At 51.6% G+C, this 16672-nt stretch overlaps 1 protein-coding gene across 1 annotated transcript in view; it reads left to right on the top strand.

Moving 5' to 3' along the window:
• The first annotated feature begins 4570 nt into the window (after positions 1–4570).
• The window catches only part of PTGFRN (prostaglandin F2 receptor inhibitor), an 84761-nt gene continuing 72659 nt past the window's right edge, over positions 4571–16672 (top strand). Inside the window, exon 1 of the mRNA XM_086717929.1 lies at positions 4571–4819. Within this exon, the coding sequence (XP_086574055.1) occupies positions 4771–4819 (49 nt within the window). The 5' untranslated portion in view covers positions 4571–4770. The remainder of the gene's footprint in view (positions 4820–16672) is intronic.

The raw sequence follows: 16672 nt of genomic DNA on the forward strand, positions 1-16672 counted from the left end.
CAGCTCTCCGCAGGACCATGCTTAACCCAGTCCAAACAGATGAAGCCCTTACTGTCTTTAAGTTTGTCACTTGGGCATTTCGTAACATCCTCCACAGGCTCACCGGCTTCAAATGACTGTCACTCATCAGGAAACGAAGGCTTCCCCTCCCCACTCTTCCTTTCTAACTTAATTCCATCCTTTAATTTGATGATTAAATCTTACATTTCTTTTTGATTGGTAATCCCCTCCGTACCTTCAATGGGGGGGAAAGACACCTGCAAAGAAAACAAGGACTATGTTAATGAGAATGATTACTGGAATGGAAAGGTTGGACACCTTCCCTTGCCACTCTGCTCAAGTAGGGCCAGGAGCATCTGGAGACTGTGTGTGTGTGTGTGTGTGTGTGTGTGTGTGTGTGTACATGGGCTGGTGCGGATGGCATCACTAACACATCACGTGTGGGTGAATCTTAGAACAATCAGCACATTCATTCACAGGGACCTTTTAATAATTCCATTCTTAACTTTATTTTTAAAAAAAAAATTTTTTTTTCAACGTTTTTATTTATTTTTGGGACAGAGAGAGACAGAGCATGAACGGGGGAGGGGCAGAGAGAGAGGGAGACACAGAATCGGAAACAGGCTCCAGGCTCTGAGCCATCAGCCCAGAGCCTGACGCGGGGCTCGAACTCACGGACCGCGAGATTGTGACCTGGCTGAAGTCGGACGCTTAACCGACTGCGCCACCCAGGCGCCCCTCTTTTTTTTTTTTCTTTTTTTTTTTTTTAAATTTTTTTTTCACCATTCTTAACTTTAAATAATAGGGCGTCTTTCCTGATCTCAGCAGGAAAATCTGTCAGGAGTGAGTGTGAGGACCTTCATGGGGTTTTCAGGGGGACATGCCTGAAGACAGAGAAGCGTAATCAAGAGACAAATCCTGGCTGTCTTGGCCAGAGCCTCTGAGGGTCCTTTGTGATCTGGCAAAGGAAACCCAGGGTAGGACTCACCTCCTTGGGGATTGGGTGTGGGTCAGAGTTGCTGGAGAGTGAGTCTTGCCTTAGGCAAGCCCACAGATGAACCAAACCGAGAACAATTGGTTGGGGCAAAAGCCTTACCTGTATAGGAGGTTACTCACTCTGGCATAAATATCTTTCATAAGCAAAGCATCATTGGATTCCAGAGTCATGAATTAATAAATTGTGCTAGTCTGCTGCAGGTGTTCTGTTTCTTCAGGATTTTATCCTTTGGTAGTCACGGCTATGCAAAGAGCAGTGGTTATGAGCAACTGTCTGGAGTTGAGTTATTAATTTACACCCATTTTCTGCAACAAAACGGCTGACTTGGGCTGACTCTCATGACACAGCTCACTGCCCGCTACCAACAGGCTATCCACTTCCGTCATCATTCTGCCTGCCCTGCCTGGGCAGTCTTATTATTTCCATTTCAACTACTAACCACTGCTATTTCCATGATTGAAAATGCACCATTAATTTAATAACACCTGGGGGTGGAAAGGGGAGGTGAGGGGAGAAGAATCCCTATCATGTTAAATATACAACATCTATTATAAGCACATCCCTACACCTCACAGCTAAAGACCTCCCAATCATTCGAAACTCATCTCACAGACATACTCTCTGATCAGCTTTCTTTGACAACTTTTCCTGGGACCGACCACTCCCTGTGTCACACCTGCACCTCACCTACGCTGTCACACCTTCCAAGTCATGATGAGTGGACACTAAGCACCTCAAGGGCAGGAAATGCCTTGTCCATCTCTGTATTCCCAGGGTCTAGCCCTTTGCCTGGCATCAATTCGCTGTATAAACATTTACTGAAGACCTATCATGTGTCCAGGCTTGTACTTATTTGTTGAACAAAAGAGTTTTTAGCACCGACTCTTTATTACACAAAAATACGAGTAGTATGCATGTTGTACCGTTTTAGTCGGCTCAAGCTGCTATGGCAAATGCCATAGACTAGGTAGCTTAAACAAAAAAAACATTTATTTATCATAGTTCTGGAGGCTTTAAGTCCAAGATCAAGCTGCTAGATGGTTTAGTTCCTGGTGAGGGCCTTCTTCCTGGTTTGCAGACAGATATCATCTTGCTATCTCTTTACATGGTGCAGAGATCTTTTTTTTTTTTTTTTAATTTTTTTTTCAACGTTTTTTATTTATTTTTGGGACAGAGAGAGACAGAGCATGAACGGGGGAGGGGCAGAGAGAGAGGGAGACACAGAATCGGAAACAGGCTCCAGGCTCCGAGCCATCAGCCCAGAGCCCGATGCGGGGCTCGAACTCACGGACCGCGAGATCGTGACCTGGCTGAAGTCGGACGCTTAACCGACTGCGCCACCCAGGCGCCCCGGTGCAGAGATCTTCTTATAAGGGCACTGATTCCATTCATGAGGGCCCCATCCCGTCCTCAGGACCTAATTACCCCCCCAAAAGCCCCACCTCCAAGTACCACTCGGGATTAGGGCTTTAATGCATGAATTTGCCCGGCGGGTGGGGGCGGGGTGTAGGTACAACCATTCAGTCCATAGCACGTGCTCACTTGAATGTGACCAAGTGCCAAGACGTGTGGTCCAGACATTAAGCGCTGTGGTGGGGTTAAGAAAGGAAAAGATCCCAGCTTCTGGGGGGGGCCCAGCCTTCCTCTTCTCTGTGGTTCCAGCATCTCCCAAGGCCTAACATCAGGCTTGCATTTAAGGTGGATTGAATTAAATTCAAAAACTTCCCAGAGAAATTCTAGAGGGTTCCATGGGATGGGAAGTGGAAAGGGATTTCAGGGTGGGTGAACAGGACGAAGAGCACCTCGGTGGCAAAAATGAAATAAAAATGTTTTCTTTATTGTGTTAAACTAGGATTTACCATTTTAACCATGTTTAAGTATACAGTTCGGTGGCATTAAGACATTCATATTGTTGTGCCACCGGGGATGAATTTTTTTTAATGTTTATTTATGTATTTTGAGAGAGAGAGAGCATGCACGCACATGCATGCAGGAGTGGGGGGGGGGGCGTGCAGAAAGAGGGAGGGAGACAGAATCCCAAGCAAGCTCTGTCCGCCCTGTCAACCCCAAAAGGCTGGATCCGAAATCAAGAGTGGGACGCTTAACCCACTAAGCCACCCAGGCGCTCCTTTAAGAGTCCCTTTCGGAAGGGTCCATACCTGGCTAACCACACACCTGTTAATGGAAATGATGCATCAGAGTAAAAACAGGGTTCCCCTCCCCAACCCGGGCAGTTTGTCCATTAACATCTGTGATCTGTTTTGCGTGTATTAATGAAAGGCCTTGGTGTTGGGGGGGCATGGCGCGCCACGATGGTCCCTTATAGGAGCACTCTTGTGAATCACCCTTGTGAAGTTTTAAAGGATGAACACTAACAATTTTTTTTTTTCAATACTGTGCCTTTTGTATTCAAATCGGAAGCTCAGAACCCTATTGTAGGGAAAAAAGAGTATTGTAACCAGTTGTGTCCGCTTAAAGCAACACCCATTTAGTCTTTTTTTATTTATTTATTTTTAAAATTTTTTTTTTCAACGTTTATTTATTTTTGGGACAGAGAGAGACAGCATGAACGGGCGAGGGGCAAAGAGAGAGGGAGACACAGAATCGGAAACAGGCTCCAGGCTCTGAGCCATCAGCCCAGAGCCCGACGCGGGGCTCGAACTCACGGACCGCGAGATCGTGACCTGGCTGAAGTCCGACGCTTAACCGACTGCGCCACCCAGGCGCCCCAACACCCATTTAGTCTTAAGAGTACATTCCATACCAAGAACTGTAGCTATTAATGCATGGATTTTTGGTCTTGTTGTTGTTGTTTTTTTTTTGTCTTTTCCCCATGGGTGTATTTGTGGGAAGTGTTCTAATCAATGCCATAGGCACCCGGGAGAGGGAAGAGGCCCACCCGGCCACAGGGCGGTGAGCAGAGCCTGTGAGATCGAGGCTCTGGTCTTGCCACTTGGCCGTGAGTCCTTGGGCAGGTCACCTGAACACGAGGTCTCCGTACCACGAAGAGGTTGGAATCGGTGACCTTTAAAGTCCTCTCACCTCTGGGGAAGTCCTACCTGAACAATGTTTGGCAAGAGCCCGGCGGCTTGTCGGTGGGGTGCTGGGCTGGAGACGAGCGGTGGTGGGGGTGGGGGTGGGTGGGAGGCAGCTGAGGGAACAGCAGACACGCGTGGATGCGTCCAGAGTGGCGGGACGCGGGCTGTCGGGGAAGAGAGCTGCAGCGATGGAGCTTCCAGCGGAGTCCTTCCAAGGCCAACTTTTAAAGGTCGGAGGAAAGTTGGTCGTGGGGCGGGGGCCCGAGGGGAGAGGGGGGTGGGCTCCGCCGCTTCCTCCCCTTTAAGCGGGTGGCCGGGCGCTGCCTCCGTTACCTGGAGCGGGGAGGGGCTTGGGAAAGTTTGTGTTTGTTGCTGGCAGAGCGCCGGATGGGAGGCGCGGGCGGGCGGGCGCTGCGGCTCTTCCCTTTTGCTTTCGGGAAGCGGTCGGGGCTGCGCGCTCGGCTCGGCGGGGCGGCTCCGGCGCCCGGCTCCCGGTGCCCGGCCGGCGGGAGGCGCGAGGCGGGAGGCGGGCGGGGGCAGGCGGGCGGGCGGCGCGGAGCGAGGGGCTCACGTACGGCCCAGCGCTGGGATTTCTCGGCTCGCGAGGAGAGCGGAGCAGGCGCGCGGCCCGGGCGGGGGAGCGCGGACTCTGGAGCAGCCGGAGCTGGAGGAGGAGGAGGAGGAGAGGCGGCGGGGACGCAGGAGGCGGGGGAGAGCCGCTCCCGCCCGGCGAGCATGGGGCGCCTGGCGCCGAGGCCGCTGCTGCTGGCGCTCCTGGGGCTGGGTGAGTGCACGCGCGGGGCTCGGCGGGGCGCGGGGGGCCCGGGGGAGGCTCGGCGGGGCGCAGCTGCGGCGCGCGGCCTGGGGCGCCGAGGTGCCGGGCGGCTCCCGGGAGAGGCGGCGGGGTACGCGGGCGGCGCGGGCCGGCGGGGAACGGTGCCGAGCCGCCGGGAGCGGGGCGCGAATCCGGCGGGGCGGCCCGGCCAGGCCGCGCGCCTCGCCCCACCTGTGCGGGGAGGGCGGGGGAGTGGCCCGTGGCCGGCTTCCCCCCCGCCGCCCCGCAGCCCTCCCTACCTGTTGGCCGCCGGGAGCCGGCTCACCTTGAACTCCCGGCCTCGGAAGGTGCCCGCGGTCCCCAGCCGCGTCCCCAGGAGGGGGGCGGAAATACGCGCCTTTGATGTGCCCCGCCGTAGCCGAGACGGGCCCAATCGCCCCTGGCACATGCCAGCCCACGCTGAGTTGCCTTTCCAGGGATGGCAGGGAATCCGCCAACTTCCTTCTACGAAGGTCACGGGGTGGCCCAGAGCGCTACAGGAAAAATCGGTGTGCGCGTCCTTCGTCATGTTGGCGGTGGCTCGATATTCTGCCTCAGCCTTTTCCTTCAGCTCTTCTTCAAGCTGCCTAGCTGCACATTTGCACACAAAGACCTGGGAGCCGTGGCTTCTCCAACTTTTCCTACCTGTTACTTTTCTTCCCTTTCCTGTCCCCTGTCTTCCACCCTCCCCAAATCTGGGTGCCTCTGGATAATTTGGCCCAGAGCCTTCCCCCAACCCAAGGAATCTTTGGGGTGTGTGTGTGTGTTTTCTCTCCATTTTCCTTTTACCCCATATACACAGACACCATCTTCGTGTAAATCTACGTGATTATCATAGTAGGGTTATTTAACATAACCGTGCAGTTAGCAACAGTAGAAATGCATATGTTTGTTAAGTGACCACCAAGGTACCTGAGGTTCTGACCCCAGTGCTTTGATGTTCTTTAATATTCTTGGATCCCTTTGGTCTGTGTCAACCAGAACAGAAGGAGGCCTGCGACCTGACCCGGGGTTCCCTTCCAAACCCCGAGAGAAGGCAGATCTGAATCATTTGCAGAATGCATGGTGTATGGTGTTTGTCCCAGCCAGGCCCCAGCTGCACACAGGGCAGATGACTACTCTGCACTTACAGGCAGAGGTCCCAGTGGAAGCCTTCCACAGCCACTCCTTTTTCTGCTGACACCAGGGCCCACACTGTCCCAACCCCCACGACTCCTGCTGCTGGTGGGCCAGCCTTTCTAGCTGCTACTGGGATTTTTTTTCTTCACCTTTGAAGGCTTTTTCTATAATCCACTCCCTAAGAGAGCTCGTCCAGCCATATTGCTTTAGCTGCAACCATGTGCAGAAAGCTTCCAGATCTTTCACTTAGTTTTGTAGCATGCCTTGTACGGTCTCGGATCCTAAGGCTTTCCCCTTCACGCCGGGACCCTTGAAGTTCTCTGCTGTGATAGTCCATTAATGGACTGATGTATCAGGATCAAACCAAGCCATGGCCCATGGTTGGTTGCACAGATTGTGTACTGCACAGCTCTAGGCGTCGTTATTCACATTGTAGCCAATGTGAGTGACTCCCCCTAGAGTTGTGCAGTTTACAACCTGTGCACCAGCTCAGATGGTGGGCTCAGGTGGAAGTTTGAAAAGAGTGCCCTTGGGTGTAACTACATCGAGGGAAAGGCAGAGGGGTAAAAGAGATTGGCAAGAGCAAAAATAGAAACGGGAAAAGCACAGCTTGTAGAAGTCTTGGTTGTATGTGTCCCAGCATATCCTGTGCTGGTTGGGCATTTCGTGTTAACTATACATGAACGTCTATGGTGTCACCAGCTAGTGCCTTTTCCTCTAACGGCTCCTGAGCTTGGTATTCCAGATGATAGCTCTGCCCTACAGCATCGCACTCGCTGTGGCTTCGCTGTGACCTCTGGGAAGCCCTCCGTGCTGTACTGGCTCCGGAAACTTAATATGTTGATGAACAAGCTCATCTTTCCTCTTGTGTTGCATCCTGGTGCGATCTTGCTGTCACTGCTCTTTTTTGACCTCTGTGTTCACACAGTCCCTCGATTTTGTGGCTCTTTTCCCATCGCACAGACTCCAGCTTCTTCCCATTCTTGTTTCTGCAGCTACTATCCTACTAGCCCAGGTTCTGATAGTTCCCCCACAGATAACTTCTGACATCTTCCTGGTTGACCTTTTCCTCCAACCTCCCTTCTTAGTTCATCATTGTCCAGAAGGTTCGTTTTTGGGGGTCCCACCTGTGCTCATTGGTTCTTTATGATTTTTTTCCTCCAAGGCTGCTATGCCCCTTGTGGTCTCTTCTCTCTGATTTTCTCTCTGAATCAAATACTTCGTTCTAGGTAATGTTTGCTGTCCTTTGCATAGAATGTATGTGAACCTTCTGCACTTTCTATTTCCCATGGCCTAGGAATGTTTTTCCTGCTTCTCCCCTCTCGCCTGTGTATTCCCTTTCCCCCTAAAACTCGCTTCCTCCATGAAATTTTCCTACGTCTGCCTCTCCGTGATCACATCAGAATCCACTCAGCTTCGCAGAGAAGGCTTACACTTCTGTTGCCTGCGTCCGACCCGTCTTGTCCATCCACTCAAATACAGCATTTCTCGAATACCCATTAGAGCCCACAGAACGTCCCAGATGGATGCCTCATGGAATGGTCGGTGCGGGTGGATGGACAAATAATGAAACAGCTAACTGTAAGACAGAATGAAATACCTGACAGAGGAACCGTGTGCTGGTAGGAAGCAAGGAAGAGGATGATTAATTTTGACTTGGGGTTGGGGTTGATTTTGCTGAAGAGGTGACATTTGAGCTGAGCCTTGAGGATAATTAGAATTTTGAAAGAAGGGGTGGGAGAGCATTCCAGGAAATGCACACTTGTGGGAAGGCATCAAGTTCAGATGAGTGAGAGTGTGTGGCTGCTTCAGGAAGGGCAGGGAAGCTCCTTGGAGCTGGAGGGAGGAGGAACAGGTGGGAGGGGAAAGGTGGGTGTGGGGTAGGTCCTGAAGGCTTTCTGTGCTGTGCTGAGAAGTCTGGGCTGCGAGGGCTGGGTTTGTTGGCCTCATGGGTGTATTCTCCAGTCGTGTCACTTATTTATCTCACTGTATATAATTGTCTCTTTCTGGGCTAAATCCCCACCCTGATTATAACCCTAGAGCCAGGGACCATGGTCATCTTGTTCACTGTAGTATCCTTACTACTAATAGGGCACCTGGCCCATAGTAGGTATTTGGTAAGTGTTGGCTGACTGAATGAATACACGTATATATCCCTCAATCTGTGGGTAATGGGTAGCCATTAGAAGCTCTCAGGGTAAGGGGCGCCTGGGTGGCTCAGTCGGTTAAGTGCTGACTTCAGCTTAGGTCATGATCTTGTGGTTCGTGAGTTCGAGCCCCGCGTCGGGCTCTGTATTGACAGCTTGGAGCCTGGAGCCTGCTTCGGACTCTGTCTCCCTCTCTCTCTCAAAAATAAAATAAACATTCAAAAAAAAAAAAAAGCTCTCAGGGTGAGAGGAACACAAACATGGGGATGTATTTGAGGAGGTAACACAGCATGGATTAGAGAGTGAAAGGTACAAAGATCTGGGGAGGGATTCAGATATTCTCCATGTGTGTCTTTAAAGAAAGGAATAACTTGCAAATCCATCGAAATCGTTTTTAAATGACAAAAGCATTACATCTCTATTTTAAAATTCAAATAGGATAGAAGAATTTTGTACTAATTAGGCCACACTGCTTTAACAAAGAAAGATTCTCGAAGCATAGTGGTTCAAACGATATCGAAGTGTCTTTCCAAACAGTCCCAAGGGGATATTAAAGGTTGAATAGTATCCCTGCCCCTCGCAGCCGTTCTGGCACCCTGGCTGATGGCAGTCCCCTGCCTTCAGCCCACTTAATGTCAGCTTGGTCGTCACCATCACCGTGCCAGCCCCATATGGAGGAAAGATCATAGAGGAGAACACCTGGGGGTTTCATAGGCCAGGCTTGGAAGGGGCGCTCATCATTTCTGTACACATTCCATTCAAGAGAACTTAGTCTGGTCACCCTAGCTGCAAGGGAAGCTGAGAAAAAGTGGCCTGGCAGCAATGGAGTGCCAGCTGCTGTGGAAGAGAAGAGTGGATCTGGCTTGGGGGGGAGGGAGGGGGATGGGGGGAGGACCAGCAGTCTCTGTCAGTTACAGAGGATGTAAGGTAAAAAGCAAATATGCCCACCCTTGCACCGCCCAGGCTCAGCCACTCGCATGATGTGCGTGTGTCCATATACTGAATGTTTCATTGGTTCTTTTTGTTTCTTTTAAAAAAAATTTTTTTTTTAATGTTTATTTGCTTTTGAGACAGAGAGAGACAGTGTGAGTGAGGGGAGGGGCAGAGAGAGAGGGAGATACGGAATCCGAAGCAGGCTCCAGGCTCTGAGCTGTCATCACAGAGCCTGACGTGGGGCTCAGACCCATCGACTGCGAGGTCATGACCTGAGCCAAGGTCGGACACTCAACCGACCGAGCCACCCAGGTGACCCGGTTCTTTTCGTTTCTGTACAGGGCTCTGCACGTGACAGTAACGATATTTGCTGTTTCTAGAGCGCATATCAAGCATCAGGTTTTATTGTGCATTCTCTTACTGAATCCTCACAATACGTTGAGAAAGGTGCTGTTCTTTTTCCCATGTTGCACACGAGGAAACTGACTTCCCGTGTCCCGAGTCATTTAGCTGTTCCATGGCGGAGCCAGGATTTGATCACTGGAGTCCACTGTGCCTGTTACCACGGAAAAGTTGACCGATGTTCGCCATCACCTTATGCTGTTTGTTGCTTGAGATTAGTTTCGCCAGAAAAGGGCGGCAGCATTTGGACACTCGGAGCGCAAACAGAGGAGGGTCTGGGACAAGTGCAGTCCAAGTGCAATTCCTGAAGGGGCCGTCGCAGGAGCCACCTCCCAAATGTGGCGACTCTGCAACCCTTAGCAGGTCACCAGGGACCCAAGGGCAACTTCCTCCAGAAAGCACGGGAGGAGGGGAAGGCTGGCAGGAGGAACCTAGTGAATGCATCCAGCTTAACGGTCTTTGAAGTGCCGTGGCCTTCAGAGATTCCTTGGCACTCATTTTAGCCTTGTTAACAGAATTCCTGTATCTGCCAAGCTGATTAATGCCTGCCCTGGCTATAATTATTCTTATTAGCCTGCTGAATAGGAAGCCTAGTTGTCAGTGATGGCTCCTTACAAGGCGGTCCGGCCGGTCGGCATTCGTATGACTATTTTGTTTTAGCGGTTTTTTCCCCCCCTGTAGATTGAACATACATTTTCATATCGGCACGGTGTGTGGAAGTCCCAGAAGCTGTGTGCTTGTCCGGCAGTGTGTGTCTGCATCTCACTTTATATCAAATGAAGCTGGGGGGAACCTGTCAGGGCACTTCGTAGCCGGTCAGTTTAATTGCCTTGCTTCCTTAAAGGCAGGGGAGCAAGGCCATATGACTCTCTGCCTTGGGAAAATAACTTGAACTGGCAAAGACGCTTCATAATTTATCTTCTGGAAAAGGCGAAGTGCTGCAGTTGGCACAGTCAGTGGTTTTTAGGTCTTGGAATAATCATCCCCGCCCCCCCCCCCCCCCCCCAACTGTAGAGTCTTTGCAAAGCACCAGAATGAGACCCGGTCGTTAACGCAGTTGCGGACCGGCAATGTGATTTCCCGGAGACTAGAGATAATGGCACCGTGTACACGTTTGTGTTCTTCGAATGCTGATTTCTCCACAATGCTCCCTAAGTGTTTGTGTGAGATTACGGAGTCGCTCAGCAGCATGATTCAAGTTTAAGTATGATGTTTCTGGGACCTTAATTGCATCCTGCTTTGCACCTTTATAAGCAGCTGGAACGTGAGCATTTGCATCATTCGGGATATTTCAGGGGAGTCGAGAAACACTGGCTAGAGTTGCTGTGTCTCAGATGAATTTTTTCTTGGCACTGAAGGACAGGATTATGTTGAAGGGTTCAGGACGCATTTCAGAATGGGTGCTCCCTTTGAATCCTAATGAAATAGAAGCAGTGTGCAGATGGTTGGGTTACTTCTCAGACCTTCAAAGTGACACCAAGGGGCGCCTGGGTGGCTCAGTCGGTTAAGCGTCCGACATCGGCTCAGGTCATGATCTCGCGGTCTGTGGGTTCGAGCCCCGCGTCGGGCTCTGTGCCGACAGCTCAGAGCCTGGAGCCTGCTTCGGATTCTATGTTCCTCTCTCTGCCCCTCCCCCACTCGTGCTCTGTCTCTCTTTGTCTCTCAATAATAAAACATTTTTAAAAAATTTAAAAATAGAAGTGACACCAAGCCAAGAATGTCCTGTAACGATTCTTCTCCGTCCTTATGTAGAGCGGGATTGGGCCAGAACTTCGCAGCCTGTCGGCCATGGTAAGAGGAGCCAGTGTCATGATGCAGATGCTCTCAGCCCCCGGAGCCCACAGGTCAGAGCCGCCTCTAAACCAGACGCCCTGTTTACTGAAGAAGGCCCTGCAGATATTATCACTTCCCGTGTGCGCTCCGGTTTGACCGCGATCGCTAGTTGTCTCTTACCGGTGAACCACAACCCTTTCGCCCCGTTCTGGCCTTGGGGGGAGCTGTTTGAAGGTGGAAATTGAGCAGTCCAGTGACCTGGTGAGAGGTCACTTATCCATTCAGTGACTACTGAGAGCGTGCACACTCCTCGGCCCAGGCATTGTTTTGACTGCCGATTGCACAGTGAACCCAGCTGACTCAGGTCTGCCGTCCCTCGGGTGGGACGGGATGCATGGGTGTGTGGTGGGTGGTGTCCCCACAGGGTGCAGCACCGCCTGGATGATGGAGGTGAGGGTCAAGGTCATGCAGCCGGGGATGGCGGCAGCTAGGGAGCAGGACCAGGAAAGGAGAGTTCTAGAAGGAATAGTCAGGGCTGGAGGAAGATCCAGGAGGGCCCTCTGTCAGAAGCAAGCAGAGAGGGTTTGAGGAGACCCACTATGGGGGTTGGTCAGATGCTGCTGAAAATGCAGGAAGATCAAGGCGAAGAGAAGCCTTGGGTGGCGAGATTGTGATTCTGACCCAACAGTGAAGAATGAGGCGGAATCGCCGACGTCGAGGAGTGAGTGAAGTGGGACCGCCATAGCAGGTGCCACAGCTCACCTTTTCAGGTTGTTGCCTGCTGGGAGGCCAGGCTGAGTGGGGTGGGGGGCTGCTACAGGGTGATTGCTGGGGCTGCACTCCAGGGGCGGGGAGGCAGCAGGGTGGGAGGCTTCCAGAGCACCCTGGCCTTGGAGGTGGGAGTGCCAGGCAGTCTCCCCGAGAGGAGGGAAGGGCGAGGTGGAGGGGGGATGTGCAGGGTGCAATGTGGCATGGGAACCATGGGCTCGGCCACGCTTGCAGCCTTTTTAGCCTGAAGAGTGGTCACAGAGTCCCCAGACATGCCCGATAGAGGTTGTCCATGTGTTCCCTTTCTCTGCACAAACTGAAAGTGTTTCCCGTGTTCCTCTGGACGTCTTCTTCCTTGTTGATGGTGGAATTAGCCTCCTTTCTGATGGCTGCTTTTAGACCTTCAGCTGCTAGGTGGGACTTCCAGCACAGGGACTTTGTGGCCATTTTTATAACCCATCTTTATCTCATGCTCACCGGCTAAGAAGATTTTAGCAGTTTGTATTCCATGTGCTTTTTCTAAACTCTTTCTGCTCTCGGAAATCACTTTCATGGAGGCCAAGTAGGGATCAGGCTTTGGAATGTGCCCTTTAGCAGCCCTCCAACATCGGACGGGTTTCTTCACCTCTCTGACCTCGGCTTCTACATCTGTCAAGTGGGACTAATACCTTGCTTGCAGGTTTGTCACGAAGATAAAAATCTAGAAAAATGCAAACACTACACTTTCTGTGGTCCTTAGAGCTTTGCTACTCAAAGTGGGGCTCGGGGACCGGCTGCGTTGGCGGCATCAGGGAGAATCTCAGGGCCTGCACTCCAGTCTGTGGAGTCAGAGTCTGTGTTTTAACCGGATCCCCAGGGGATTCAAATGCCTGCTAAAGTTTGAGAAGCACTGGCCTGGAAGAGAGCTTGGCATGTATCTGGTGGCCTTGGCTTCCCTTGGTGAGCTCTGTCTGAGGCAAAGGCCGTGGTCAGGGTTAGAGCTAGAAGTGAGCTGGGGTGGGCTCTATGGGAATGTGACAGGCGCTCAGTTGGCCACGAAGGACGCGGTTCACGTAGGTCTGTTGTGGTGGCAATTATATCACGTCCAGGTGTTGTAGGGAAAAGGCAGGATCCTGTGACTAGCAGGAGTTGGGGGCTGGAGAGCAGGTATGCCAGGGAGAAACCAATATGGGGATTATTCCTCCCTAAGAAATTCCTCCCTACCTCTTACATAGCACTTAGTTTGTGCCTGGCACTGCACTTACCGCATATGAAGTCCTTTAGCGAGCTTCAGAACCCATGAGGCAGGTGCTGTTACCACCCCCATTTGAGAGATGATAACACTGAGTCACAGAGACATGGAGCAAACTGCTCCAGGTTACGGGCAGTGGCGGAGCTGCTGGGATTCAAGCCCACACCGCCTGGCTCCAGAGTCTGGGCGTGTTACCACAGTAGGCTGTTCTGCTTCTCTGTGTCAGTACGGATATGCAGAGTCTGACCTGGGTTGGAAAACAGACAGAGGAATTGATACAATTAGCCAAAATGTGATAACATGTGTTTCCTTGTCTTTTAAAACAGCAGGTGCAGATTCTGGCCCTGATCTTCCACTCACTAGTTTTGTGACCTTGGACAAGTTGCTGACTAGCTCTTAGCCTCAGTCCAGTAAGGCCTGGGCTGGCTGATCCCGAAGGCCCCCTTCCATCTCCAGAACTGCTGGAATCCGCGCTGACCCCTGCTGGCGGCCATATGGGCTGCTTGGTCCAGCCCTGGGGTCCCTGGCTCCTGGCCTATCTTCCCCAGCTCTCCTCCTGTCTATAGCCTGCTCCTCTCACCTCTCACCTGCCTGGCACCTTTCCACAGAGGGACGGCTGGGGACCCAGAGGGCTCTGGGAATTGTTTGTTGTTCTGTGTCCGTGTTGGTAACTGCTTCCTCCTTCCAGACCACTTCCCGTGCTGGGAAACAGGGTATCTTTCCCTGTGGTTCTTGAGGTCACGGAGGTATCCCAGCCACCAGGCCAACTGCGCCTTCAGACGGACTTTCTGGGAGAAGTTGCAGAAACAGTAAAACCAATTAGGCATTTCTAGATGGCGGACATTTTCTTATTACTGATTCGGTTGTTTGCAAGTGTTGTTGAGGAAATCAGCCATTAGTGAGTGAGTCGGGGTGGAGATAATCAAGTCTCAGCCCTCAGAAATGGGACTTGTGTTTTCTTCCACATTTAGCCTTCCAATCTAGGAGAGAGCCTGGGAGACAGTTACTTTGCATAGACTCTCTTTTTCCTAACAGTCTCCACCCCACAGTGAGAAGAGACAAAGACATCTTTAAATGTGTCCACATATCGATGCTAGTTTGGATTTTCCACTTGCCTAAAGGACAAGAGAGTCGAAATTCCGACACTTCCAATCAGGAGCCTTAACTGGCTCAGAAATGTGTTTCTTGTGTGTGGGGCCTTTCTTCCTTTTCATTCTGTTAGTCTGAAGGAGGAAGGTAAAAACGACGTTGGATGTGATACCAACGAAAAGGGTGTACCCGGAGGACCTCCGTGTTGTTGCTGTGGCCTTGGTCTTTGCTGCGTCCTGGCTGCCTTGAGATGTAATGTGTGCTGCTGACCTAACAGAGCTCCCTCACTCATCTTGGATGTGGAGATTTTTCCAGGCTTACCAGGAGCCTTCCAGGAGTGAGTTCTTGCATGTGTTTGAAGGTGAAGGGCTGGCTCGTGCGGTATAAATGCACCGTCCCCTAGGATGTTCTAAGAGCGGAGTGCCAGCCGATTTGGTGTCTGTCCAGTGCGCTGCCGCTCTGCTTCTGTTGCGGCGAGGACTTCAGAAAGCAAAGCCAAGCCACTTTGGGCACGGCGATTCATTTTTCCATTTTCCGAAGGCTGGCACATCCAAATGTTTTCTTATTTATTACAGGGCACCGTAGTCCGTCATCTTCGACTGAGGAACCCATACAGTAAGCCTCAAGCTCAGGCCACGGTGCCTAGCCCAGAGCCTGGCATGTGGCGGGCCCCTGGATTGCACAAAGTGGTGGCGGTTGTGGATAAATGATTTGTGCCCAGTTGCTACCCTACTCTGCCGTATGAGACGTTCCTGCTTTTCCTCGGGAGCTTATGTTTTAGTGCTTCAGCAGCACTTAGGGACTATTTACTGTGTTTCTGACACTGGGAAATTACAAAGGAACTAGGAAAGGGGGGGGCCAACGTGGAGACGGAACCCGTTATAACAGTGGATCGCCGGTGCTTTTGAAACGTCGAAGTGGCTGAATCATTAGATAGCTGTGCATATGGGGCTGTCAGGATCCCAGGGACAAAAGCGAGGCCAGGAGCTGTTATTATGGAAAGGGTCCACGGAGCAGGTGGGACTAGAAAGCACTTTGAGCCAGGAGCAGGCAGAGCATTTCAAGTTAGGAGAATGACCCGCACAGGGTCTCGGAGGCGGGAGTAGATCGGTGTCGTGCCGGTTGGCATTCCGTCCGGGAATTAGCTGACTTAAACTGGAACGGTACGAGAGACCTCAGGGGATGTGGATATTAAGCTCTGAGGAGGGAAGGTTGGCGGAGAGGACGAATGTGAGCAAAGTCACCCTGAGAGGTGTTGTCAGTGCCCACATAGCAGCTCAGAGCCCACGTGCATAAGGCTGGTGAGGTCTGCTGGGGCTTACAGGGAGCTCGCCTGCTAAATTCAGGTGGTAAGTCAGGCCCTAATCCTATTCTGGGTTGTTTCCTACAAGGAAAATGGCTCACAAAACAATTACTGATGTTCCCCATAGGTGGTCGATCAGAACATTTCTTCAAAGGACTAACACCTGATAAGAGACACAGATACCTCGTAGAGGAGAGAAGGGGGATTTTAGATGCTTTTCTCTGGAAACCCGGTTTATGCAACCACGTGGTCCGTTCATCAGAGCCTCCACTTTAATAACAATTTATCCCACAAATAAGCGTGCAGTCGAAACACCAGGATGAGTCTCAGCTCAAGGGTTGTACCTCAGGATCCACGAGCCTTACGGGAGTTAACCCCAAGGCCGGGTGTGAGTTTGGTCCTAAGGAAACGGCAGTGCTCACACGAGCTCTGTGTCCCGTCCAGCACGTTCATCGAAGGCATCCGGGCCTCAGAAGAGACAAGTGTGAGAACGGAACCCGTGATGGTTTTCCCCAGTCACCCTCACTCCATGCCCTTAGGAACCGACTCTACAGCCTATGTATGCAGTGCCCCTCTTCTGTTCATATGTCGTCTTGGAATTAATTCCATTTGTTTGAGTCTCTGGGGCTCAGGTCAAGCCTTGCTGCCCTGAGAGAGGATGACACGTTCTGATCCAGGGTGAGGCTGCCTGTAGCACATTCCTTTGTCGTTGGCTCTCGTTGAGCCACGTTCCTTCACAGCACAGCCATCAATTGATGGTCTGTTTATTAGGAGGGGTTTTATCTCACCCCAGCTGGAAGCCCCATGAAAACGGGACGGTGTCCGTTTTTGTTTACCCCGGCGTGTAGGCATGCAAGCCTGCGGACGATTAGATTAGACGTCTGTAGATATCTTGCATATATACGTGTGCAAATAGCCGTGTGTACTGTAGAGGGCACGTACCACACCTCTGTGAGATGCACATGTAAAATCTGTGTTGTGGAACCTTAATCACAGGATTCAGAGGTGGCCTGTGTGTCCTTCTCTCTTTTGCACGCGTGCTTGCGGTCTCTTTTTGT

This window comes from Puma concolor, chromosome C1 (genome assembly GCF_028749965.1).
Source record: "Puma concolor isolate L17-30 chromosome C1, mPumCon1.1.hap2, whole genome shotgun sequence".
In the NCBI taxonomy this organism is placed as follows: Eukaryota; Metazoa; Chordata; class Mammalia; order Carnivora; family Felidae; genus Puma; species Puma concolor.